A 25,867-nucleotide genomic window follows, 5' to 3' on the forward strand; every position below is an offset into this window, starting at 1 on the left:
CACCCAAATGCCTCCTGACTTTGTCCCCACTCCCTCAAGATCCACCACCAAGGAGTGCCAGGAAATCATGGTCAGGGATGATTTCATGAGCAATGCAACTGATTCTGAAAACAAAGCCCTGGTTTTTGAATGCAAAAAGTCGTAAGGGAAGAAAAAGAAAGATCAGGAAAAATGCTCAAAGGAAAAGAAAAAGGCCTAGCCAAGAAAGCACAACCAAGCTTTCTCTCTCCCTGCTGCAGCTCACCAGGAGCTCTGGCTGCTGGAGACAGGACAGGCAGGAATTTGGGAGCCAGATGTTGACATCTGTAATCCTTCTACTCAAATCCCCCAATTGCAAGGATCTGGGCTAACAGAGTAACAAACTCCTCGTGCTGGGGAGAGCAGCTCAGGGACACAGGGAATCACTCCTCAGAACAGAGCAGGATGTTCTCTATACTGCAAATTACTGCAATTTATCCCGAGCTGCTGCAGAATTTCCCCAAATTCTGGCCATGCCCTGGGGCACAGATCACAGCTGGGCAAGAGCTCAGGGCCAAAGGGGGAGAGCAGAGACAAATAAACTGCATTTATCCCCCTCCCTTCACCTTCTGGAGCTTTCAGGCCTTTCCCAAACAAGCACCCAGGGATAACTCTGCAGTCCTGCCTGCTCCTCAGCCACTTCCCACCCCCACAAAGCCCTGAAAACCCCAACCCAGGCAGGAATTGCACTGAGGAAGAGGAGGGGTCTCTCCTTGCTCTGTGCTTGCAGAGCAGTGTTTGATATTTGTATTTAACTGCAACCCTAAATACTCCTAAGGCTGCACCAGTTACCAGTCTGGGGTGTGACTGAGGGTACCCAGAGATGCTGCCAGGACTGACTTCACCTCCTCACCTGAAATTCCTTCAGGAAAAGCAAAATATTTAATGCCAAACATTCCCTGACCTTCATCCTGCCGCTGGAACCCACGGCTAAAAGCCCCCAGGCAACTTCAAAGCAATTTAAAAGCAATTTTAGAGAGATATCCTGCACCCCACTGGGGTATTTTGAGACACAGAGGCAGTAAGAAATTTAGAGACAGCAAACTTAATAGTATTAGTGCTCATATTAATCACAAGCTGGAGAGAGAGAGCACAGAGGAAACACTGGGGCAGGGAGGGGACAGCTGTGACAGGAATTCCTGAGTCCTGGAGAGATGCAGCTACTCAAATTCCAAATTCTTCAGCGCAAACTGCTCAGAGAATCTGATGCCTCCACCTGCCACAAGCCAAGAGATTATTCTGAAGGAAGAATGGGCAGGATCTCCCCATGAAACACAGCTGGGTGGTGCTCAGGTTACAGCTTCACGCTGTTCAGTCTCTGGGATTTAGGATGGCTTCAAAATGATTTAAAAAAATCACAGCCTCCACAAAGTTGATCCTAAAAATACAAATCCAAGTCACCCGGTTCTGAGAGCTCGTTTTGTTCTCCACCTGACCCCTGTTATTTGCTTGGGATCTTTCCTTCTGGTCCATTTTGAAGCAAGAGTGCTACAAATCAGCTGCATTATTATCATTGTTGTTGTTGTTACTATGATTAAAGCACAGCACTGAATGTGAAATTAAATCAAACCCCATTTGCACCAACCCCAGTCACTGCATTATCCCACCTCCCCCTCGCTGACCCTTGCAGATCAAAGACAAATGAAAAAAATGCAGCAATTTGGGGCATTTTCTGGAGAAATGCCCCTCGTGCAAGGTTTCTCTGCATTGGCTTGGAAATGGAACATGATGCAGTTTCCTTTACAGAGAAGGTCAAACTGAAATGAAGGAGTGCCATGAGCAAATAGGTGAGTTGGATGGAGCAGAGGAGGCTTTCCTGGGGAAAAATGACTTTCCCAAAATACAGGTTGGTGCTAATGCTTCACTCTCTGAAGGAGAGGATGATTCACTGGCAGCACAGAAAAAAAAAATGGTGAAAAGAGCACTTTACATTTGCTTTTCATTTTAATTGCCTTTTCTTTCATTTTGAAGTGACAAGCAGAGTTCCTCACTCCCAACACAGCTACTTTGCTCATCCAAAAATTGCATCACTACATGCCAAGCAATTTCTACCTCTAGAAGCTGCTTCTTGTACGTACTGGCATTTAACTGGGTCACATTAATGCTTGTTTAGTTGGTTACTGCACTAGAGATCTGTTAATCTGTAATGCTTAGAAGAGAAACCAAAAACCAACAACCTAAAGAAGTTTGCTAAAGGTCTGGGAATCTGATACCTCTTGTTTCTCGGGCCGGGTCCACGAAGCCTGGAGAGAACAGATATAGAACACAACAACAACAACAGAAAAAAAGCAATAAGAGTTTATCAAAGGTTGCTTTCAGGCACCAGTGTCTGCAGCACATTGAGCTGTGTGCACATGCAGGCTCCAAGCTGAGCATCTCCTGTCTGTGGGGGGGGTCACAGCTTCATTTCCCATCAATTTAGGCTGGCATTCACCACTTCACAGCCTTGCATTGGTCTTTAAATGGCTAAACAAAGGCTGCTGCCACCTCAAGACTGATTTATTACATCAGGGATCATTTCCTTTGTCACATCTCACCTTTCCTACACACCTGGTGCTCAGGAAGTGGCTCTGGCCACTGCATTGCAGAGGACAGACCTGGTGGTGTGCCCCTGTTTGCCACCCCACAGCGGTTAATTAACACTGATTAATGTGCTCATCATGCATTTGGAGGCCTGGTTCCATGCAGGCTGTGCCAGGAGGAGGAGGAGGAGCAGCCCCAGAGCTGCAGGGGACCCCCAGCTCCCTGTGCTCAGGGATGGCAGCCCCCAGCCCCACAGCAGTGAAACATGCCCAGACCTTAGTGCAAAGCAAATATTTCCCACTCAGAGAAAGGCACCAGCAGCAAGGACCACGCTCCCCGTGGCTCACAGAGAGCCAACTGCCGTGTTCCATCCCCCCCTGTCATTTGTATTTCAGTTTTTTCTGATTTTTTCAGGAGTCAAAAGTCACCTGCTGGCACGAGAGGCGGGATGGCACCGCTGGCTGTGAGGCACGGTGACATTGTGGGGGTGTCACGGCACACACGGGTGACAGGGATGGAGATGGGGGCTCGGGGAATGAGAATCAGAAACAGAGCCCTGCTGGCAGCCAACACTGAGACTGAAATGCCAACAGATGGGACACACACCTCTCTGGGGAAAGCAAGTGGGCTCTCTGGGACTGGGAGAGGAGCTCCCAGTCCCTGCAGGGCTGCTCATTTCTGGGTGCACAAATCCTGCTGTGCTTGGAAGCCGAGCAGGAGCCCAACAATCCAGAATAATCCCTCTGCTCAGTGCCAGGGATGTCCCCGTGAGTCCCCTGCCACTGCTGCTCTCGGCAGTCTCAGCACAGGGAGACACTCTTCATCCCTGGTCTTCAGCCTCAAGGAGGGTGAAGAAGGAGAAGAGCCCATTCCCAAAGGCTCAGAGTTTCCCTGCAGTGACCCTTGGGAGGGGGGAAGAGGCAGAGCCACGTTTCCCCCCCACCCAGGGGAATTGAAGATGCCCCTTCTCCTTGCAGGGAGACTAAATGGCCTTTAAAGGTCCCTCCCAACCCAAAGCATCCTGTGATTCCATGGTTCAGAGTTTCTCAGCAATGCTGAAGCCAACTCAGAGATGTCAAAATTACCCTAAGAGATGAAATACTGTTGGACACACCAAGCTGATTTTAAGTCTGTTATTATTTCTGTGATCACACATGGATTCTGCCTGTGCTGTGCTCTCTGAAATGTGTCTGCAGCCCACAGGAGCAAGCAGGGCTAATTACCTGTTCCTGTGTGCTTTCCATCTAGGTTTGTTCTTACTTGTTCATATGTGCTTTCCATCTTTGTTTATTTTTACTTGTTCATATGTGCTTTCCATCTAGGTTTATTCTTGTTCATATGTGCTTTCCATCTAGGTTTATTTTTACTTGTTCATATGTGCTTTCCATCTAGGTTTATTTTATGGGTATTAACCTGAAATCGAGTCAGCACAAAAGAAAAAGATGAACTTTTATCTTTTGTGAAGATAAAAGAGAGAATCCCAGGCTAACTCTTCCTCACCCAGACAGAGCCAGAGCAGCTCCACCCAGCACCACACAGGGAATGAGGGGCAATCCAAGGCCTCGTGCACCTTCAGATTCCTAAATTCTGGAAAAATCCTCCCTCTGCTTTGGCTGCCCACAGCACAGAGCTGAGAGAGGCAGAACAGCAACCCAGGCAGCAGAGGAAGGATGGGCTGGGCTGTTTCCAGGACAGCACAACGCCGAGATGGAATTCACCTGCCAGACACTGAAATTCAGCCAGGCCCCTCAGATCCATGCAGAAATCTGCATTTTCCTGCTGGAGGAACAGGGAGCCTTGTGGGGCAGCCCTGGGGGAAGGCCCAGGGACAGCACAGGGGTTGAAGTGTGTTTGGGATGCAGGAGGGAGAAATCAGAGCTGATCCCTCTGCTCTTCCCTCCCTGTGTTTTCTGCCCTGCAGGGCGAGCAGCTCCAGGAGATCCAGCCTGGATAAGGATCAAGGAGCTGCAGAGTGTTTCCCTCCCACCCCACAGGCTGGGCTGCCCTGCTGGGTGACAAACCCAGCAATGTCCCTACAGCTGCTCCCTGGAGGGACAGCCCAAAATCTGCCAGGAGACACAGCTGAACCAAACCTTCCTTTTTTAGGGGGGTTTGGGTGGGTTTTCCAGAATGTTGTGGGAGTTAAACCATCTCTACACCTCAAAAAACCTACACTGAGGGATGATTGCAAGAGCAAACAACACAGAGCAAAAGAGAAGTATCCAAGTACCTGGATAACAGAAATGTTCAAAAGTAGGCTTGGTAATTCTTAAAATAGCATTGTTTGTCCTGCACCAAAGACCATCCACTTCCCTGTGCTGTCCCAGAGAGAGAAAGTGGAGAATAAACTGAATGTATTTGTAAGACAATATTTAATAGAATTAAATATTCTAATAGAATTTGTAGTAGAATATTTAGAGAGCTGTTCTGACCTCAGGATTTTCTGGACATCTGAAGCATTTCCCTCAACTTAGAGCACAAGCGAGAGAATGAGAAAAGTACAAGACAAACCAAAACAAAATGCACACACACACACACAAGAATCCAGCCTAGAAAGTGCATGGGATGTGAGAAAACAACGTTTGCCCTGAAGGTTTGAGCCAGCCCATGAACACATGGCAGCACCTCAAACCTTGGCTTTTCCCCCATCTCAAAGTGTCAGAGCATGAACATTCCCCTTGCTACTGATCACCCACCCGAGAGCATCAGGCAGAGTCTCAAAAATCAGCAAAAATGAGTTAGCAGTTTTGCACTGAGCTGTGATGGTTTAACTGGGCTGCAGAGGGGGGGCTCCTCTACCACCTGGTTCAGCTTTTACATTCTGCTCCCTGCCCAAGCTCTGCCCCTGGCTGGGATCCAAACTCCAGAGCCAGCAGCACTGGAGCCTTGGCACCTGCCAGGGCTGTCCTAACAGAAACAAACCCGGGAATAAATAACCTCAAATCCTGCCCAAGCAGGTGCCCCAGCCAGGCTGCAGCTTCTGCAGGCACTGGAAACCTCTCCCTGAACATTGCAGGGATTCACAGCAGCCCTGGGATCCAAAAGATGCTGACAAAGAAATGGAGCTGGAAAACTCTGGCACCCTGATTAATAAAGTTACACATGAACAACGTGGGGAGGGGCTGACGTCATGGGGGCAATTAAAAAAGCTCATTTAGGAGCTGCAGGGCAGGACAGCAGCTGTGGGGACAAGGGACAGTGGACACCTCTGTTGCTCCAAGACTTTCAGAGTGTCACCTGCTGCCTCCACGCCGAGCCAGAACCCCTGGCATGGCCAAGGCAGCTGAGCCCTCAAGCACCCTGTTATTAGGAGATTATTAATTAGCAACAACTCCTCACTCCTACTTCTGTCTAGGCTCCAAATTCTGCCTCCTGATCACTCATGAAACATCTCCAGTACAGCAGCACACCCCAGCCTGGTCTAACTAAAGGAATTATTGTCGCCAATAACAACACCAGCAATCCCATTCAAGAATAAGAAAAAAACTGCTAATTATTTTTGCCTTTTAAGAACAAAATGGTATTGATGGGATCAACAGAACAGGTGAGCACAAAAGGCAGGCAGGCTTTTGTGCTTCAGGGATGTGCAGTGTCAGAGGGCAGCACGGAGGAGGGATGGACAGGCTCGTTTTGGATCCACTGCCCTCACCTGCCCCTGCCCAGCTCGGGGGTCAGGGGGCTCAGTGCCATCCCCCAGAAGCTCCCTGCAGCTGCAGGAGCTCCTGGGAACAGGGCTCAGGGTGTCTCCAATGGAATTCACCCCCAGTGAACAGAGCAGGGATTGCAGAATGACTCCCCAGCTGTCCTGAGCCGAGCTGGCTCTCACAGGAGGGTACATGGGGCACTGGCCCTGGTGTGGCACTGGCCCTGGTGTGGCACTGCCCAGATGTGGCACTGGCCCAGATGTGGCACTGCCCAGGTGTGGCACTGGCCCTGGGCCCTGCAGGAGCAGGGCCAGCAGCAGGATCTTTTCAAAACTGGGGTGACTCTCACAGGAGGGCACCTGTGCCCCTGTCCCAGCTGTGCCCCTGCCCGAGGTGTGCCCCTGCCCCAGGTGTGACACTGTCCCAGCTGTGCCCCTGCCCCAGGTGTGACACCCATGCCCCTGCCCCAGCTGTGCCCCTGCCCCCAGGCCCTGCAGAGCAGCCCCCCCGTGCCCCCCATGCAGCTGCAGGCCAGGGCCAGGCAGGTGCTGCTCCCACCCCCCGAGGGGCTCGGGGCAGGGCTCTACCTTCTCCTCACTGCTGATGTTCCTGCTGGAGGTTCTCCAGGTGATGGAGGGGATGGGGTCCCCCGAGGCCTCGCAGGTCAGCGTGATCTGGTCCTCCAGCTCCATGGCTGTCTTGTTCTCCACGTAGGTGATTTTGGGTTTGGCTGGGGAGGAGGAGGAGAAAGAGGAGCCTTGGCTCAGGTGGGGCTCAGGGTGAGCTGCTGTCACCAGCAGTGCTGGGAACAAGCAGCACTGGGGACAACTGGGGCCACCCCTCCTGCCAGCTGGGGAAGGAGCAGAGGGAATTTTACCAGGGCACCTCCTTGCAGAAGGGAAGGAGCTGAAAAACCTCTTGTGCTCATTCTCCCAGCTGAGGCTCCAGCAGAGGAGCCCGTTCATAGTGCACAAATGCTCACCCTGGGATTACCAGCTCCCCCTTCCACCTCCCTGGCCCAAAGCCCCCAAATTCCCCCTGCCCCTTTGCTAAGCAGCTGGGCCAGCTGCACACAGGGCAGGGGGAATTCCATGTTCCTCAACACTTCCAGGCTCCTGGGAGCCAGGGAAGCTCCTGCATACCAAAGCAGGGACAATTCCATGTTCCTACACACATCCAGGCTCCTGGGAGCCAGGGAAGCTCCTGCACACAGGGCAGGGGGAATCCCAAATTCCTCAACACTTCCAGGCCCCTGGGAGCCAGGGAAGCTCCTGCACACAGGGCAGGGACAATTCCATGTTCCTACACACATCCAGGCTCCTGGGAGCCAGGGAAGCTCCTGATTCTCCCCTCCAAGCCTGAGGTCACTCCCGCAGTGCTGGGGTGGAGCTCACCTCCCCATCCAGGCTGCAGCAAGCCCCACTCAAGTGGCTAAAACCCTTTTTCAACAGCAGCTTTGGTGGATTTGGAAATATCCTGGAGGACATTTCCATCAGCCTGTGGATCTGACCCACCAGCCCTGCCTGTGTTTGAGCTGACAGGAGCTGGGACGAGCTCCCCACACACCCAGAGGGGCACAGGCACAGCTGGGGATACCCCCAGCAGGATTAACTGGGACAAAGATCTCCCCCAGCTCCCGCCAGGGTGGGCAGCACCCAGCTGGGCTGCCAGAGCTCTTTTGGGGGCTGTTACCAAAGACTTTGAGGTGGATGGTGGCATCGGCCTCGCCAGCCTTGTTCTCAGCAATGCAGATGTACTCGGCCTCGTCGCTCTTGTCCACCCTGTGGATGGTCAGCTCGGAGCCGTCCGAGGTGAAGCCGTACTTGTCCTCGTCCTCCACCTCCTCCACGGGCTCTCCATCCCTGGGGGCACAGAGCACACGGGGCTGAGCTGGCAGAAGCCATGCCAGCCTGCTTCAGGCCTGCCCATGCAGTTATTGCACTGCAGCTCACAGGGAGCAGCCCCTTCTCCTCTCCTGGTGGGCTCCAGAGCTCAGCTGCAGGCCATTCCCAACCCCTCCTGCCCCAGGGCTCTTGGCAGCTGCAGCTTTCCCCTCCTGGCACACCACAGGGCAGCTGTAACCCCATCAAAGGTGGCTCCTTGCACACCAAGGCAGCACTCCAAGCTGCCATCAGCTTTTCCAGGGCAATTTCTGCTCCTAACCTTCACGCAGAATTCCAAGAACTCCAGAATTCCAGAGTCCCTGGAGCGGGAGTCACTGCCTGACAGGCAGGGAGCTGGGAGGGGACACAGCTGAACAAGGGGGTGCACTGAAGGAATTCCTTGGTTTGCTCTGCTTTATGAAATTGTTTTTATCCCAACCAACAAGATTTTCACCCTCAGATTCTCCTCCCTGCGTGGGCTCTGTGCTCCCAGCCTAACCCACAGCAGAAGGTGATTTCAGCCCCACCATGAGGCCCTTCTTGTGAGCAGAATCAGCTCATCCCAGCCAGAGCATTCCCTCCCTCAGCCTGGCTTGGCAGGGAAGCACCCCCAGGCCAGCAGCACACTGCACACAGCATCTTACTTGGTCCAGGTGACGGTGGGCTCGGGAAAGCCATCAGCATCACAGGCCAGGGTGACAGACTGGCTGAGGTTGGCAGTGGCATTCATGGTGCTCTGCCTGGCACGCACCGAGGGAGGCACTGCAAGAGAACAGAGCCACGGCTCAGCTGGGGAGGACAGAGGTGGGAGCCACAGGGAGCTCCCTGGGCACCTCTGGTGGCACCAAACCCTGTCAGCAGCACCACCACCAGGGTTTAACCAGTGAGTTTGAGGCATGGCCAAAGTTATCAGCACAGGGGAGAAAGGGCAGCGGGGTGGGAGACACAAAAAAACTCAGCGTGGTGGCCAGAGCCACTGGTGAGTGCCACCAAGCTCAGCTCCTCACTCTAACCTTCAGGTTCCTCGAGGTGTTACTCCTGTAAACACCTGGCAAACACTCCCTGAGCTCCAGGGACATTTTTGTTGGACACAGCAGAGGAAGAGGATGGTGTGAATGCGAGGCAGCACCTCCTGCAGCAGCCTGGGGTGAGGTGCTGCTGAGCCCCTCACCGTTCACGATGACCTGGATGTCCTTGAAGTTGATCTCCCCTCGGGCCAGGATCCTCCCCTCACACCTGTAGGTGCCCTCATCTGTCTTCTTGATGCCCCGGATCTGCAGGTAGTTGTTGGACAGGACGATGAAGCGCACTGCAAAGCACAAAGGCACGGGGAGCTCGCTCAGCCTCTCCTCTGCTCGGCCCTGCTGGCCCTGGGGGGACAAAACCTCCCTCCCCACCCTGAAACGGAGATGCTGCTGGAGCTGGAACTGCCTCTGCCAGGCAGAAACAGCTGTGGAGAGCAGCCAGCTGCTCTGGGATGTGCTCAGTGAGATGGACAGACTGACAGGTGTCAGCGTCCCACAGACAGCTCTGGGATGTGCTCTGGAGGTGACAGAGCAGTGTCCCAGGAGGTGACAGAGCAGTGTCCCAGGAGGTGACAGAGCAGTGTCCCACAGACACATTTACACTCCATCACATGGCCAGCCAGCAGTCTGGGACTCATCCCCCCTGCCCAAGGGCTCCAACCTCACCACCTGTGTGCCAGCTGTGGGAAACCTGCTCAGCTGGAGTCAGAGCCCCTGCCAGCCCCTCTGGAGCACTTGGGAATAAAGGGAAAAGTTCCTGCAAGGAGCTTTCAGCCCCTTTCCCTCAGGAAGGTGGAGGGTGTCACAACATCCAGCTTTTCTGTCTGATGGCTCTGCTTTGCTCTTTTTTTTTTTTCCAGCATTCCTTGGCTGGTTTCGTGCCACAGCCTGGTGGCCACTTCAGTGGGAACATGATTGCCCTGCCCCTGGCAAACCACAGCACTTGGGGTGACTGAATCCACATCCCATGGTCTCGGGTCAGGCAAAGCTGCTTCCCCCACCCCTTGTGACCACCAGCACCCTGTGTGGGAGGGAGGTGGACACCTGACCCCAGGGTGGACAAGAACCAAGCCCTTACCATCCTTTTTTAGGATGACATCCCTGCCTTTGTGCTTCCAGATGATGGTGGGGGGCAGAGAGCTGACCACGTCACACACGATCACAGCATCGTCCCCCTCCTTGAACTCCTGAGGGGTGGGAGCGTTCTTGAACATCAGCTTTTCTGGAAAAAGGAAAGGAAAAGGTCACTGCAGCTTTTTCATCTGGAGCTGTGCTCCTGCCTCCAGCCCGAGGGCAGCAGAGACACCCCCAAATCCCAGGGATCTCCCTGTTCCAGGATTGGGGTCTGAGTGAAGGCACTGCCCACAGCACACCCATTTCCAGCCCTGTGCCCACAGGGGGCTGAGTTACCACCCTGAACACCCCCTGGCACTGCTCAGCTCCCAGCAGGGAGGGAGAAGCTGCTGCAGGGCTCTGCTGGAGCAGCTGCTGGCTCTTCACAAACCCTCTGGACCTGGGGGTCCCTCTCCCCTCCACACCAGAGGGGTGTGTGTGTCACCCACATCAGCTCCTGTCCCTGTTCCCCCTGCCAGGAGCTCCATCCTCTTCTCTCCCTCCTTGCTCTGCTGCCTCTCAGAAAGATTTCAGCCACGGGGCTGCTGGAGATGCCCTGAGCTTCCAGCCCATCCCATTCCCACCTTCCCCTCCTCACCAGGAAACCAGGCAGCACCTCAACACCTTTCCTTCACCCTCCTCTACCCTCCAGACCTTTTCCTAGGAAGGTGAGCAAGGAAAGAGCCAGCGGGTCAAGAAAGGAGTAAGGGGAGCAAGGAAAGAGCCAAGGGGTCAAGAAAGGAGTAAGGGGAGCAAGGAAAGAGCCAAGGGGTCAAGAAAGGAGTAAGGGGGGCAAGGAAAGAGCCAGGGGGGCAAGGAAAGAAAGAGCCAAGGAAAGGGCCAGGGGGGCAAGAAAAGAACTAGGCAGGGGGGCAAGGAAAGAGCCAGGGGAGAAAGGAAAGAACCAGGGGAGAAAGGAAAGAGCCAGGGGAGAAAGGAAAGAGCCAGGGGAGAAAGGAAAGAGCCAGGGGAGAAAGGAAAGAAAGAAGCAAGAGGGTAAGGAAAGAGCCAGGGGGGGCCAGGAAAGAAAGAGCCAAGGAAAGGGCCAGGGGGACAAGAAAAGAACTAGGGGGGGCAAGAAAGGAGCAAGGGGGTAAGGAAAGAACCAGGGGGAAAGAAAAGGGCCGGGGAGACAAGGAAAGAAAGAGCCAAGGAAAGAAAGAGCTGGAGGGGGGCAAGAAAAGGGACGGGAGGGGCAAGGAAAGAACCAGGGGGGACAAGAAAGAGCTGGGGGGCACGAAAAGACCTGGGAGTGCAAGGAAAGAACTTCTGAGGGGAAAGGAAAGAGCCAGAGGCAGCTGCCTTACGGAAAATCTTGACGTTGACGGTGGCCTCGGAGTCGCCCTCCTCGGGGCTGCTGACCACACACTTGTAGATGCCGGCGTCGTCGATGTTGGCGTTGTAGATGGTGAGCGTGGAGGAGAAGTCATCGTTGCGCACCACCGAGATGCGCTGCTGGTTGGGGCTGAGCCGCTCCCCGTTCGGGGAGAACCACGAGATGTCCTTGAACTTGGCCTCCCCGGCCACTGCGGGGACACAGCGGGGTGAGACAGCCCGGCCCTGCATGGCCCCAAGCCCAGGGGGTGCCCCAAAATCCACGGGCTGCCCCAAAACCCCACAGCACAGTGAGACAGCCCGGCCCTGCACGGCCCCAAAATCCAGGGGCTGCCCCAAAGCCCCAGGGGTTGCCCCAAAACCCCACAGCACAGTAAAACAGCCCAGCCCTGCATGGCCCCAAGCCCAGGGGGTGCCCCAAAATCCACGGGCTGCCCCAAAACCCCACAGCACAGTGAGCCAGCCCAGCTCTGCATGGCCCCAAAGCCCAGGGTCTGACTCAAACTCCCTGCTGAGGGTCTGCCCCCAAACCCTCCTGTTGAGGGTCTGACTGACTCCAGAGCATGGTTAGACAGCCCAGCCCTGCATCACCCCCAAACCCCAATGCTGAGGGTCTGCCCCAAAGCCCAGGGTCTGACCCAAAACCCACTGCTGAGGCTCTGCATGTCCCAAACCCCACTGCTGAGGGTCTGACCCAAAACCCACTGCTGAGGGTCTGACCGACCCCACAGCTCAGTGAGACAGCCCAGCTCTGCATGTCCCAAACCCCAGGCTCTGCCCCAAATCCCACTGCTGAGGCTCTGCATGTCCCAAACCCCACTGCTGAGGGTCTGCCCCAAAGCCCAGGCTCTGCCCCAAAGCCCCCTGTGAGGCTCTGACCGCCCCCAGAGCAGCAATACCATCCCAGCAGGGTCTGTCTCATTTTTAGATGAACCCTTCAGCCAGCACGCACCTTGACATAAGAAGAACTTGGATTCTCCAACGCTGATCTCCCCCTGGCTGGGAACAATGTCCACTTGGAGAGAGGCTGGAAGGGAATGAGCACAGTCAGACACGGGCTGTGGGCTCCAGCAAAACACCTCTGCCAGCCTCACCATCCCCATGGATCCTTTATTCCATTTACAATTGGATGACACCTATTTTCTGATCTGAACTGCTGGTTTTAAACACCAGGGGAAGGTTTTAAACATGAGAAGAAGGTTTTAAACACCAGAACAAGGTTTTCAACACCAAAGGACAGCACCCATTTACCATTTCCCATTCCCATTTACCATTTCCCATTCCCATTTACCAGCAGCCCCTCCCAGTGCACACCCACGCAGGCCCAGTGCCCTCTTCCCCCAGCATCATCCCTGCCTCCTTCTTCATTGCATAAATTATGACCCATTAGGCAGAAAATGTAATTGGATTCTGGCTCTCCTCCAGCTACAGCTTAATTCCACAGCAGATCTGTGGCCTAACAAGCCCAGGTCAAGTTGAATTTGAGGACGCCAAAATAGGTTTTCTTTGGAAAACACCCTCTGTGCTTTCATGTAGAGCACGAAAATCTGAAAATCTCTCCCCCAGAGCAGCTAATTTTACCTCCAGACCACAGAGGCATTACTTCAGCTGCCAAGCACACCTGGGGTTACGAGAAACAAGCACAAGAAATGAAAACCTGGCTGGGTGTGCCAATGGCAACATTCCTTAAATGTGGGGAAACACGTGGGCTGGGGGTCAGGCACTGAGCCTGCAGCTCCCACAGCTGAGGGAGCACTGCCTGCCCTCGCCAGCAAACACAGGAATATCAGGGATGATCAATCTCATTCCATGTTCTTAGAGGGTTAATGTATTATTTTATGGTATTAAAGAATGCTATACTAAAACTATACTGTGGAATAGAGGAAGGGTACAGACAGAAGGCTGAAAAGATAATAATGAAAACTCCTGACTCCTTCCAGAGTCCTGACACAGCCTGACCCTGACTGGTCATTAAGTCAAAACAATTCACATGGAACCAGTGAAACAACCACCTGTGGGTAAACAATGTCCAACCACATTCCAAAGCAGCAAAACACAGGAGAAGCACATGGATAATATTGTTTTCCTTTTCTCTGAGGCTTCTCAGCTTCCCAGGAGCAGAAATCCTGGGCAGAGGGATTTTCCAGAGAATGTGGCTGTGACATTCCCAGCTCCCCTGTCCTCGTTTCACTCCACAGAGCTCAGCCCTGGCTGCAGGAGCGGCTCCAGGGGGATTTGCTGCCACTGTCACCTGGACAAACAGGTCCCCAGGACAACGGGCTGTGCCTGCAATCTCACAAACCACCCCCAGCCCTCAGCTCGGGCTGTGATCACACTGCCAAAGCCAGCACTGCTGGTTTTAATCGCTGTTTAATCGTTATTTCTGCTTTGCAGTTCAGGGAAACGGGACTATTTTTCCACTCTTCATTTAATAGACACTGCGAGCCCATTTGTATTCTGCTTCCAACTTCAAGCAATAAAGGCCTTTTTAGCATCACATAATAACTGCATTAAAAGGCCTCTTCATAATCACACAATAACACTTTTTATAGCTCTGCCCTCCCCCATATCTTTTATCTGGTTATAAAGTTCCACAGCCCCCAAAAAATGCTGAATAATTCCCCATTGATTAAAAAAAAAAAAAAAAAAAAAAGACAACAAATTTGCTAATGCAACTTCCTGTTCATCTGTAGTTCAATATAATTAGTTTTGCATCTCAACAAAAGAAATGAGCTCAAATTAAGCCGTGGTTCTGGTAATAGGCAGGGAGGCTGTGTCCCTGCTGGGCTCAGACTGAGCTGAAGGCAGGAGGCTGTACCTGGGCACTAAATAAAGTAAATTATGGGGAACTGGGCCTGTGGCTGCCCAAATTCCACAGGTGACACGCCAGGAACAGGAATATGAGTGGTCACACTGCTCTGGCTCCACAAAAGGAACGTCTAGGAACACTAAATACACCCAATTAGTGGGTGTATTCCCTCAGATAAATGCAGCTCAGCCCCTCACACCCCTCCCTTCCCACAAAACCACTGCTCCTTTCCAGCCCCCAGCACCGACCCCGAGAGGTCCCAGGTTGGGCTTGGAGGTCAGCAAGGACTGAAACCCTCTGGCCTCAGCCCACTCCAGCACTGGGGTCACTCCAGACCCACATCCCCAGGGATGCATCCACACTGCAACCCCCACCAAGGGCTAAACTCAGTTCTAAGAGCTAAACTCAGTTCCAAGGGCTCTCCCTCCCACTCTGAGCCCAGGAGGGAATTTGGATGGGGTCTGCCTTGGAGGGGGTCCCCAGGAGCAGGAATGCTGTCACAGGTAACCCAGGTAACGATGCTTTACTGCAACAAAGCCCAGAGAAAACCCAGAATCAAAAAACCCAGAAAAAAAAACCCCAGAATCAGAAAAAAACCCAGAATCGAAAAACCCCAAAATCAAAATATCCAAAAGATCTGGGCCAATCAAGCCCAGCAGGGATGAATTCAGCTGTGACCAAACCCCTGCTCCATTCTCACGGGCTGTACCTTTAATTTCGCTCATTTCTAGCAACGATTCACCAATTAAACCCAATTCCAGAAATAAAAAACCATCAGGAAAGAAACATCTCCAGGATCTAATGGCCGGGATTTGCAGAGCTCGTGAGCACGAAGCAGATTATGGTGAAAGCCCTCGGGGTTTAATGCACAACAAAGGCTTAACGAGACAAAGACAAGGCTCCTGTGCGCGGTCACTTTATTAAAAATACGCTGAGTGCTCGGGAGGAGGAGGAGGCAGCAGCTGGGATTGATCCCAGCTGGGATGCAGATCCAATTCCTGCCCCGTCGCCATGGCAACCGCTCCCTAAATCTGCCAGGAGCGGGAGGAGGGGATGGCTGAGTCCTGTGGGAATATCGGGTCCTGGAGAGGCGGCAGCTGAGTGCACAACAGCAGGGAAGGTGTGCCCAGAGAACCCCAAAATTAAATAAAGGTGTGCCCAGAGAACCCCAAAATTAAATAAAGGTGTGCCCAGAGAACCCCAAAATTAAATAAAGGTGTGCCCAGAGAACCCCAAAATTAAATAAAGGTGTGCCCAAAGGCACCTCCAGGGGAGGAATCCCAAAATAAAGGAGTGCCCAAACGGGAGGGACACCCCAAAATAAAGACACCAAAGCCACCTCCAGGGGAGGGACATCCAACATAAAGAAAGGAGTGCCCAAAGGCACCTCCAGGGGAGGAATCCCAAAGGAAAGATGTGCCCAAAGGCACCTTCAGGGAAGGAACACCCCAAAATAACGACACCAAAGCCACCTCCAGGGGAGGGACATCCCTAAATAAAGGTGTGCTTGGCCACCCAGCTGAAATCAGGGGCCCAGGCAGCTGTGGCAGCACAAAAACGCAGGCAGGGAACCCAGAGAGGTTTCTCCTCTGCTTCGTTTCAGTCAGAATTATCCTGCTCCTGAACAAAGTGACACGGCCAAGCTGATGCAGGGAATCTGTGCAGGGAAAAGGAAATCATTCCAATTATGTCCACCTCGTGAGCCCATCCTTTCCTTGCACAAGATCTGCTCACAAGCGCTTTTAATTTTTAAATGACCACAAGGCACACTAAAAAATGATCCCATGAACACCTTTTCCTACAGGAATTTATGAACTGCAGTAAAACTTCCCAGACACCTCAGTATTTTTACATGGAACACAATTTTATGCCTCTTTTGACGACATTCTTGATAAAAGCTTTTTATTGCTATGGATCATAAAACTAATAGTCCTATTTACCACAGCAAATATTTTCATTTACCTGAGGCAGGGTAAGCCAGGATGCTTTATGGAGCCATTAAATCAGAGAATGGACAACTTTAATTAAAAACCAAGCAAGTTACAATCTCGTGCTGAAAGAGAAATCTGGGTGGGTGACAGGGTGCTGCGGGAAGAACCCGGAGCAGATGAGGAAAGCAGGAATTGTAAAAGCTCAGGACTCAAGGATCTGTCAGATCTCTTGGTCCAGATGACCCTGAGGTGTTAGAAAGTCTCTTTTCCCCAGCCCCAGGACAGAAGAAGGAGTTGGGATTCCTTGGCTCTGCTTTCCAAGGCTGTTTATTTTCTCGTATCTAACACATTCCTTCTCCAACCCGCTGAGCTCTGTCAGCTCCAGCTCGGGCTGGCAGAACACAGCCAAGGTGAAGGCAATGAATCAGAGCCCCTCCAATGCACACAACAGGAACAGTTCACACAACCCCAAATTTAGACATTTACAGCTCCAGAAGCTCAAAAATAGGTGATGCCAAGGCAGAAACAGAAGGAATCTGCACCCAGCCAGGGGGTCCAAAGGCCTTGAGCATCAGCTGTGACTGACAGGATAAATAAACACTCCCCAGATTGCCAGGAGCCAAGAAAAGCCTTCATCCTTCATCCCTGTCCTCTGGGAAGGCTCCTGGAAACCCAGGGAGAATGCAGCCCAGCAAACACAAGAAATGCAATCACTGCACCTCATCAGTTATGCAAGGCAGACAAAGAATGTTTCAGCTGAGCTTTTGTGCCCCAAAATTTAAGAGAACTGTCAGGAGCTCAGCTCTGAACCTGCCTTGGTCTCTACAAGCAGCACACTCCTTGAAATAACTTACTCCTACTTGCAAGAATTTACTCCAAGACTTGCAAGAATTTACTCCAAGAAAGCTCCAGAAGAAAACGTCCAGTGATCCCCAAACACAAAATGGATTGCACTGGGTTTTCACACCTCTCTCTCCACTGATCTCCAAACACAAAATGGATTTTCACACTTCTTCTTATGCAGTAAAATCCAGGACAGGGGGAAAATTGAAGGAAAGGGAACCAGACTCCAGACTTCAATTTCCCAAATTCTACACACGAATTTCCCAAATTCTGCACTTGAATTTCCCAAATTCTGCACTTGAATTTCCCATATTCTACACCTGAATTTCCTGAATTCTGGCAACAGCACTCCCAGGCACAGGGTGGGATTGCAGGGCCAGGAGTTGGACTTGGTGATTTTTCTGAGTCCCTTCCAGCTCAGGATGTTGTGGGGTGACTTTTGCAAAGGGTTACAAGTCCCAAAATCTCGACATGACTTTGAACAGCGATGTGTTTGACTGATGCTAACAACAGGGCTCTCATATAATCAGGTTTGCCACGTTTTCCTGGTACCTGCAATGTTTTAATTGGAATTATGGTGTAAGAACTACTCACTGCAAGGGAGCAGGAAGGGCAGGAGATGCTCAGTGATCTGTGAGGGCAAAGACCTTTAAAGCACCTGAGGATTCCTGCTGAATTCCTCCCCTCCCACACTGCCTGCTCCTCTCCTGGGTGTGAAATGACAGCACCAGAACAGCAGCCCTGCTCTGGAATACAAAAAAACAGCCAGAAAAGGCAGCAGGAGTCAGAGAAATGTGCTCAGAGAGCAGCAGCAGAGTGGAAACGTCCCCAGAATGACAAACCCAAAGGCAGACCCGCAGCAGGGATGGATGTGCTGGAAGGACAAAGCCAAGTGTCAGAGCCTGGCCACGACTGAAAACCCCCTGCAAACCCTAACCCCCTGCCCCTCTGAAAACCCCCCTGCAATCAGCATCGTTAATTAAAGCTCTTTGCTTTAAAGCATCCCCGGGGAGCGGCGAGAGGCACAGCTGAACATCCCAGATCCAACATCCCGCTGCCATCCCCACCCCCAGGAGCCCATCTCTGGTTTTCCAGCCCAAATCCCAGCCCTGCTCTCCTCACCCAGAACCAGGAACACGGGAAATCAACTCGCTGCAAACTGCCCCCATTGTTTCAGGCTGAAAAAAGGAATTTCATCAGTGCAAAAATTCAGCTGGGACAACACAAAATTGTGTGGACAGGCAGCATGAAACCAGCCACGGCAGAAGGTTCTGGAAGGGATGAAAGTGGAACACCTTCTTCCCAACAATTCCCATTAAATAATCAATTGTGTTCTTTGTTATCTGCATTCCTTTGGTTATTTGCAAGGCCCTTTCCTCACCATCTCCCAAAAAACCAGAGTTCAGGATGTCACCTTTCCCCTTGGATATAAAACCCCTGCCCTATCAACACAGATCAAGAAAAAAACCCCACACAAATCCAAACCTGCTGAGTTTATCTGACTGAATGGACAGTAAAAGGTAAACACAGTTTTTTGGTTTATAATAAAAACAATTCTGGCAGAAACTGGGGCAAATAAGGCCAGAAAGGACAGAGAACAGATCTGGGCAGCAGCAGAAAATCCTGACAGGACGAGCAATGTCCCTGACATTCTCCAGTGGCAGTAAAAGTGGAGAACTGAACACTCCTTATAGAAAAATAAAAAGGAAAACATGTCTTCAGCCCTGCTCCCTTCATCCCCTGCCCAGCAAGCACGGGAAATAATCCTTTGTAACTGTCCCTGAAAACTGGGATTCCTGCCAGTTTCCTGAATTACACATGGATGGGGGTTTGACCTCCTAAACCATATATTTTAAGGTCAGAAAGCACCACTCTGCTGATCTGCTCCTTCAAAGGATCCAGAAAGGAATAAAGGCAAAACCTGCCAGGAATGGCTCAGTTCAGCCCTAAAATTCATTGTGGATAATCTGGATTGTGACAGGTCAGGACAGCCAAGAAACTGCCTTTATTTCAGTGACATTAAACCAAATTTCAGTGACATTAAACCAAATTTCAGTGAAATTAAACCAAATTTCTTTGTGCCTACAAGTCAGGCACTCACAGCACAGGATTCCAAGCCAGCCCTCTCTCACTCAAATGAAGTTCTCCAAAAATCCAAGCACAAAGCTGTGCCATGCACTACACCCAGAGCCAGGAACCACCACTGCACCCAAGGACAGCAGCATTTTCCACTCTAATTCAGAAAAGGCTTGGACTCAGCCAGACAGCACAAGGTTAATGGCCATGGAAGGGCAAAAAGGACTTTGTGTTCCCATTTCCAGGATGCCTTATGAGGGAGAAAGAGCTGGCATCAAAGCTGGTTCAGCAAATTTAAAAAAAAAAAAAGCAGCATTAACTTTCTGCCACTGAAGGCAGCAGGTTTGAGATGCTCACTTCCACCAGGATGCCTGCAAGACATCGAGGTCCACCAACCTCCAGCTCAACCACCTCCCACCCATGGCTCCACTCAAATAATCCCAGTTACAGCACGGAATTTGTGTCAGAACAGCAGAAAAACTGACCAGCTTTTTCAGCCCTCCAGTCCGTGGCTTTCACGGGAAATCAAGGCAAAGCTTCAAATTCCTCTTAAAAACACCCCGAGATATCCTTGTGCCTTAAATAACACCAGACCATTTCTGAACTGCTCCAGAGGTGAGAGCAGCTCCAGCAAAGCAAAGCTGCCCCACCATGAGCTGGGGTGCCTCAGGTATATCCCAATTTCACAGCCTGTGCCGCACAAACACCCCTGTGCTGGGATTTTGGGGTGCCTGTGCTGGACCTGGCTGGTCCTGGTGCCTCCAGGATATCCTGAGATTCTGGGCAGATGCAGGAAGGAGCGGCAGGAGGCAGCAGCCACCACTTCTCTGTATTTTCTCTCCCCACATTTTTATCAGGAGCAGATGGGGCCCCTGCCCAGAGCCTGCTCCAGTTCCCCACACAATCCCCCAGCTCTGCCACTGCTATTTCTGCATCTCTGGGACAGATTTCTGCTGCCACTAACAACTGCTTGCTGCTGGAATGAAGGCCACAGTGGGGCTGGGAGGCTCTCTCCCTGCGTGGAGGGTTTATTTTTGTATTCCTGCATCCCACAATGAAATCCCATGAACGTGGCCCCTCCCCAGCAGAAAAAAGGCAGCTGCAAGAAGCACGAGCACAATGCAGAGCAGAGAGGTAAAATAATCAACATTCCTTAACCCACAGCCACTGGAAGGGAAAGGAAAACTTGTCCACTCATCCAAACTGCTTCTGTTTTGCTTGGGTCAGTCCAAAAGGCAAACCCAGCCCAGGAGCTTGCACAGCAGGAGGCAGAGCTGGCACTGACAGCAAATCCTCTCTGAATTATGGTTTGGGCATGGTGAGCCCAGAAATGCCACAGCAGGTTCCTGTGCAGCACTGGGAGCAGAGCAACATGTGCAATAAAGAGAAAAAAAATGGGGAAAAGCCAGGCCAGGCAGAATTCAGCAGCACCTTCCTTGCTGGATCTGCCTGCTCACCCTTGGCTGGGATCACAAATGTAGGAGAGGCCCCTGCTGCACCCTCCAGATCCCGCTCAGAGTTTCAGCATCTCTTTGCACCACCCCACAAACTCCCAGAGCCACTGGATGGGAAAGGAAAACTTGTCCACTCATCCCAAACTGCTTCTGTTCTGCTTGGGTCAGTCCAAAATGCAAACCCAGCCCAGGAGCTTGCACAGCAGGAGGCAGAGCTGGCACTGACAGCAAATCCTCTCTGAATTATGGTTTGGGCATGGTGAGCCCAGAAATGCCACAGCAGGTTCCTGTGCAGCACTGGGAGCAGAGCAACATGTGCAATAAAGAGAAAAAAAATGGGGAAAAGCCAGGCCAGGCAGAATTCAGCAGCACCTTCCTTGCTGGATCTGCCTGCTCACCCTTGGCTGGGATCACAAATGTAGGAGAGGCCCCTGCTGCACCCTCCAGATCTCACTCAGAGTTTCAGCGTTTCTCCAGATCCCACTCAGAGTTTCAGCATCTCTTTGCACCACCCCACAAACCCACCAAAATGCCTTCTAACTTCCTGACAGCAAAATTACCCCAGTTCCTCCAAACGAACCGACTCGGTCACTAACTCCTCATTACCAAGGGCTGGATTTGGGTTTGGAGCCTTTTCTTTCTGTACCCACAGGGTGAGAACTCAATAAAAGCATCCCTGGCAGTGCCCAAGGCCAGGCTGGACCGGGGAATGTGTCCCTGCCATGGCAGGGCTGGCACTGGGTGGGCTTCAGGGTCCCCTCCAGCCCAAATAATGTGTCCCTGCCACGGCAGGGCTGGCACTGGGTGGGCTTTAGGGTCCCCTCCAGCCCAAATCCTTCATCACTTCCATGATTTTCACCCCAGGTTCGCACACTGCCAGCTCCCAATCCTTCAGACCCTCCAATGGAATGCACAAATGGAAAGGGAGATCCCTTCCCCAGCCCTTTTAGGGTTATTTTCCGTTTCTCACTCAGCATCAGGGTCTCCAACCTTCCTGCAGATGCCCCTCACTGAAAGACCCCCAAAAAAGAAGGGGATGGCTCCTCTGAGCTCTGCTCAGGGCAGAGCTGCCTTCCCAACAATTATCAGTACAGACTATAACAATAACAATATAGTGATAGTACAACAATAGTAATATTAGAACAATAACAATACCACTAATAATAATAATACCAATAATACCAATGATGATAATGATGATAATTATAATGATGATGATGATGATGATAATGTCTTTATCCATAATTTATTATTAATAATAAATAATTGGCATAACTAAAATAATAAATAACCAGCAACGTGCCCCCAGTGCCTTTCCCCTCCCCAGGCACAACAAAGGCAATAAAGCAGCTCCACTGCAGCCTGGATGAAGGCAGGGCTCAGGTAAGGGAAGGATGTGGCCAGGAAAGGAGCACGGGCTCTCATTGGGATGTTAATGAATGCAGCATCATTAACACCGCACGGCTGCAGAGCTGAACACACAATCTTTGAACCCGGCCAAGCAAGTTAATGCTTGCATCAAACAAGCAGGTCAAGCCTTCCCCTGCCCCAGTTATTAAAATGGGAATTCTCGCCGTTATAGGGCGGCATTAAAAGGAATTTACTGGCCCTTTTATGTTTTACATTCGCTCGTGCAGTGCTACAGTTATTCAAAGTATTTGGCAGCCGGCTTTGCAGCCACAAAGGGCGTTTTGTTTCTGCTGGAGCGAAGGACAGGACAGACAAGGACAGATAAAAATAAGAGGAAGAAAAGGAGACAGAGGGTGACGGAGCAACGCCACATCCGAGGAGCTGAAAATCGGAGGGGAAAAACTTCCTGAAACAAAGGCAAGGGCCACAGAGGGATTTCTCTGCCCGGGAGAACTGCAGCATTTTTCCTCCTGTGGGATCTGCCCTTCCCTGTAGTGAGCTGGGGGTCGTTCTCTTTCTTGGGACAACAACAGACAGAACAAGAGGACACAGCCCCAAGCTGCACCAAGGGAGATACAGGATGGACTTAAGGAGGAAGTTTTTCACAGAAAGAGTGGTCAAATACTGGAATCATCTGCCCAGGGAGGTGGTGGAGCCACCATCCCTGGATGTGTTCAAAAAGAGACTGGATGTGGCACTTGGTGCCATGACCTCGCTGAGGTGTTAGAACATGGGTTGGACTCGATGATCTTAGAGGTCCCTTCCAGCCTAGAAATTCTGTGATTCTGTGATTTTTCAGCGGGTTTGGCTGCATGGCAAACAGCAGCAAGGCAGGGAGGCACTGCCAGCAGCACCCACTGAGCCACCACCCCACTGAAATAGAGCTGTGCTTCATGCCAGGGACACACAGGCAACGTGAGTCTGGGATTGTGTACGTGTGCAAACCGACCGTGGGACAGCTATAAAAACAATTCTAATAAATAACTGAGGGAGTAAAGCATGGGAGAAGGCCTTTGAACCTGTCCTTTGTTGGCAATTAACCTTCATAAGTCTTGATTTAGGAGCATTCGAATTAAAGCTTTAAAGGTGTTGCTGTTTGACAGGAACTTTCTGCTTCTAGCTAAAAAGAGTTTTGCAATAATAACCTCTTGAAGTGTAATTTTATTTTATAATTGCTTGTAGTAAAGATCTTTGAAACTACAGCTTTAGAATATATAAAAAGGAAACATGCTTATCTCGATGCCTTAACAAAACATTGAAAAGCAGCTTGAGAAAGGAAGATGAACATCAACTCAAGGATTGATAGTTCAGACCAAGGGAAGCTGGACATCAGTGCTATGAGATTTATAGTCCTTAAATTAAAAGGTGGACCCGCATCTGGAATCTGGACCTCACCAGCAGCTGGGAGACTTCCTTCTTCTTTGGGAAGCTGGACCCCACCATCTGGGGATACTCCTTTCTGGGATACATCCTGAGAAAAACTACATCACAATAGTGTATAGAATTGTGATGTAAAAACTGGGAACAGAAACTGCTGAGAAAGCTCATGAGTGCCCCTATAAATACCTGTGAGCCCCAACTATCAGGGTGCAGCTGGAGGGAAAATTTCCCCCACTGTACCCAGCGCTGTATGGCTCACACTTCACCATAATAATTAATTAATACATTGATTGCTGCTTGAATATTGGCCTAGTCAAGCTTCTCATTTATACCAGCCCCAAAAAACTGCATTTTCATCTTTTATTTCACACCCAGGCCGGCCAAAGGCAGCACAAAGCATCAGCAGAGCCGTGTCACACTCCGGGCTGGGAGCTGCTCCAGCACAAATCAATTCCTTCTCTCCATTCCAGCTTGGGCCTTTTTCTCCAGGCAGAATTTTTTTCCCTGTCCTGAGCTGAATTTTTATTCCCTGTACTAAACCAGCTCCCGGGAGAGGCAGCCCAGGCTGGTCAGGGCAGGCAGCTCCAATTAATGAGGTTTTAATGGGATTTCCAGCAGGTTGTGGTGGGAGCAGCACAGCCCTGCTCCTGCAGCACCTGCCAGGGAAGGGCAGGTCCCACAGGAGGGGAGGAAACTGGAAAAATCCTTCAGAAGGAAAAAAAAAACAAACAACAAAACCAAAAAAAAACCAGGAAAAAATCCTACAGATCCCATAGGAGAGGAGAAAAGAACAGGAAAAATCCTACAGATTCCATAGGAGGAGAGGAAAAACTGGAAAAATCCTACGGATCCTATAAGAGAGAAAAACTGGAAAAATCCTACAGAAGAGAAAAAAAACCCCAAAAAACAACACCCAAAAAACCCCAAAACAAAAACAACAGGAAAAATCCTACAGATCCCACAGGAGAGGAGAAAAAACAGGAAAAGTCCTACAGATTCCATAGGAGGAGAGGAAAAACTGGAAAAATCCTACGGATCCCATAGGAGGGGAGGAAAACAGGAAAAATCCTACAGATCCCCAGGAAATGAGAAAAAATACAGGAAAAATCCCACAGAAGGAGAGGAAAAAACTGGAAAAACCCTAGAGAATGAAAGAAAAATATACCAGGAAAAATCCTACAGATGTCACAGAAGGAGAGAGAAAAAAAAAAAAAAAAAACCAAAACCATGAAAAATCCTACAGATATCACAGAGGGAAAGGAAAAAACCAGAAAAAAAGGAAACTCTAAACCCCCCCAGGAGCCCTGACAGCGGAGGAGGAGGAGGAGGAGGAGGAGGAGGAGGCAGATTTTTCCTCCCAGGAAATTCAGATTTTTCCATCCAGGAAATTCAGATTTCGATTTTTTCCTCCCAGGAAATTCCGATTTTTCCACCCAGGAAATTCAAATTTTTCCACCCATGAAATCCAAATTTTTCCACCCATGAAATTGAGATTTTTCCACCCAGGAAATTCAGATTTTTCCACGCATGAAATCCAAAATTCTCCACCCGTGAAATGCAGATTTTTCCACCCATGAAATTCAAATTTTTCCACGTAGGAAATTCAGATTTTTCCACCCAGGAAATTCCGATTTTTCCTCCCAGGAAATTCCGATTTTTCCTCCCAGGAAATTCAAATTTTTCCACTCAGGAAATTCAATTTTTCCTCCCAGGAAATTCCGATTTTCCTGCAGAAGCCCAGCAGGACCCAATCTGTTTTAGTCGGGCAGCCTCAGAGCACGAGGCCGACCTGGGGCTGCGCTCGCAGCTTTTCTGCCCTGCAGGGTTTCCTCCGGGGGTGAGCACTGTCCTCACCCAAATCACGGGCTTTGGAGGGTTCTTTGCAGTAAAGGAAAGGGAATTGCAGGGCCCTCTTTGATTTTAATAACATTCTCTAGGAAACACCCTGAAAATACCTGATCGTTTATTTATATATAATATAAATTTATATTTATATAGTATATTTTATATATTTATATTATTTACACTTATCACCCTGAAAATACATAATATTTTATATATATAATATAAATATATTTATTTATATACTATATTTTATATATTTATAATATTATTTATACTTATCACCCTGAATATACCTAATAGTCTATATTTTTTTGTATTTTATCACCCTGAAAATACCTGATATTTTATATTATTTACATCTTATCACCCTGAAAATACCTGATATTTATATAGATTATTTCTATCTTATCACTCTGAAATTACATATTTTACATTATTTATATTTTGTCACCTTGAAAATATCTGATATTTTCTATTATTTCTATTTTATCACCCTGAAAATACCTGCTATTTTATATACAGTATCTCTATTTTACACATAACATTTGATAGAAATTTCTGGCTCCAAAGAGAAAAAT

At 50.3% G+C, this 25,867-nt stretch overlaps 1 protein-coding gene across 4 annotated transcripts in view; it reads right to left on the reverse strand.

Annotated features, from left to right (window-relative positions):
* Positions 1 to 25,867, reverse strand: part of NCAM1 (neural cell adhesion molecule 1) — an 88,937-nt gene that overhangs the window by 33,119 nt on the left and 29,951 nt on the right. For 2 of the 4 annotated variants that reach the window (XM_041413948.1, XM_041413949.1), the window contains exons 2-9: positions 12,494 to 12,568; positions 11,514 to 11,732; positions 10,172 to 10,315; positions 9,240 to 9,377; positions 8,713 to 8,830; positions 7,878 to 8,047; positions 6,773 to 6,915; positions 2,232 to 2,261 (exon numbers count right to left, since the gene is read on the reverse strand). In XM_041413948.1, coding sequence (XP_041269882.1) covers positions 2,232 to 2,261; positions 6,773 to 6,915; positions 7,878 to 8,047; positions 8,713 to 8,830; positions 9,240 to 9,377; positions 10,172 to 10,315; positions 11,514 to 11,732; positions 12,494 to 12,568 — 1,037 coding nt within the window. The remainder of the gene's footprint in view (positions 1 to 2,231; positions 2,262 to 6,772; positions 6,916 to 7,877; positions 8,048 to 8,712; positions 8,831 to 9,239; positions 9,378 to 10,171; positions 10,316 to 11,513; positions 11,733 to 12,493; positions 12,569 to 25,867) is intronic. The other 2 variants (XM_041413950.1, XM_041413951.1) reach the window with 1 other exon arrangement.

The sequence above is a fragment of the Onychostruthus taczanowskii genome, unplaced genomic scaffold, assembly GCF_017590055.1.
Source record: "Onychostruthus taczanowskii isolate IOZ18803 unplaced genomic scaffold, ASM1759005v1 scaffold43, whole genome shotgun sequence".
Taxonomy (NCBI): Eukaryota; Metazoa; Chordata; class Aves; order Passeriformes; family Passeridae; genus Onychostruthus; species Onychostruthus taczanowskii.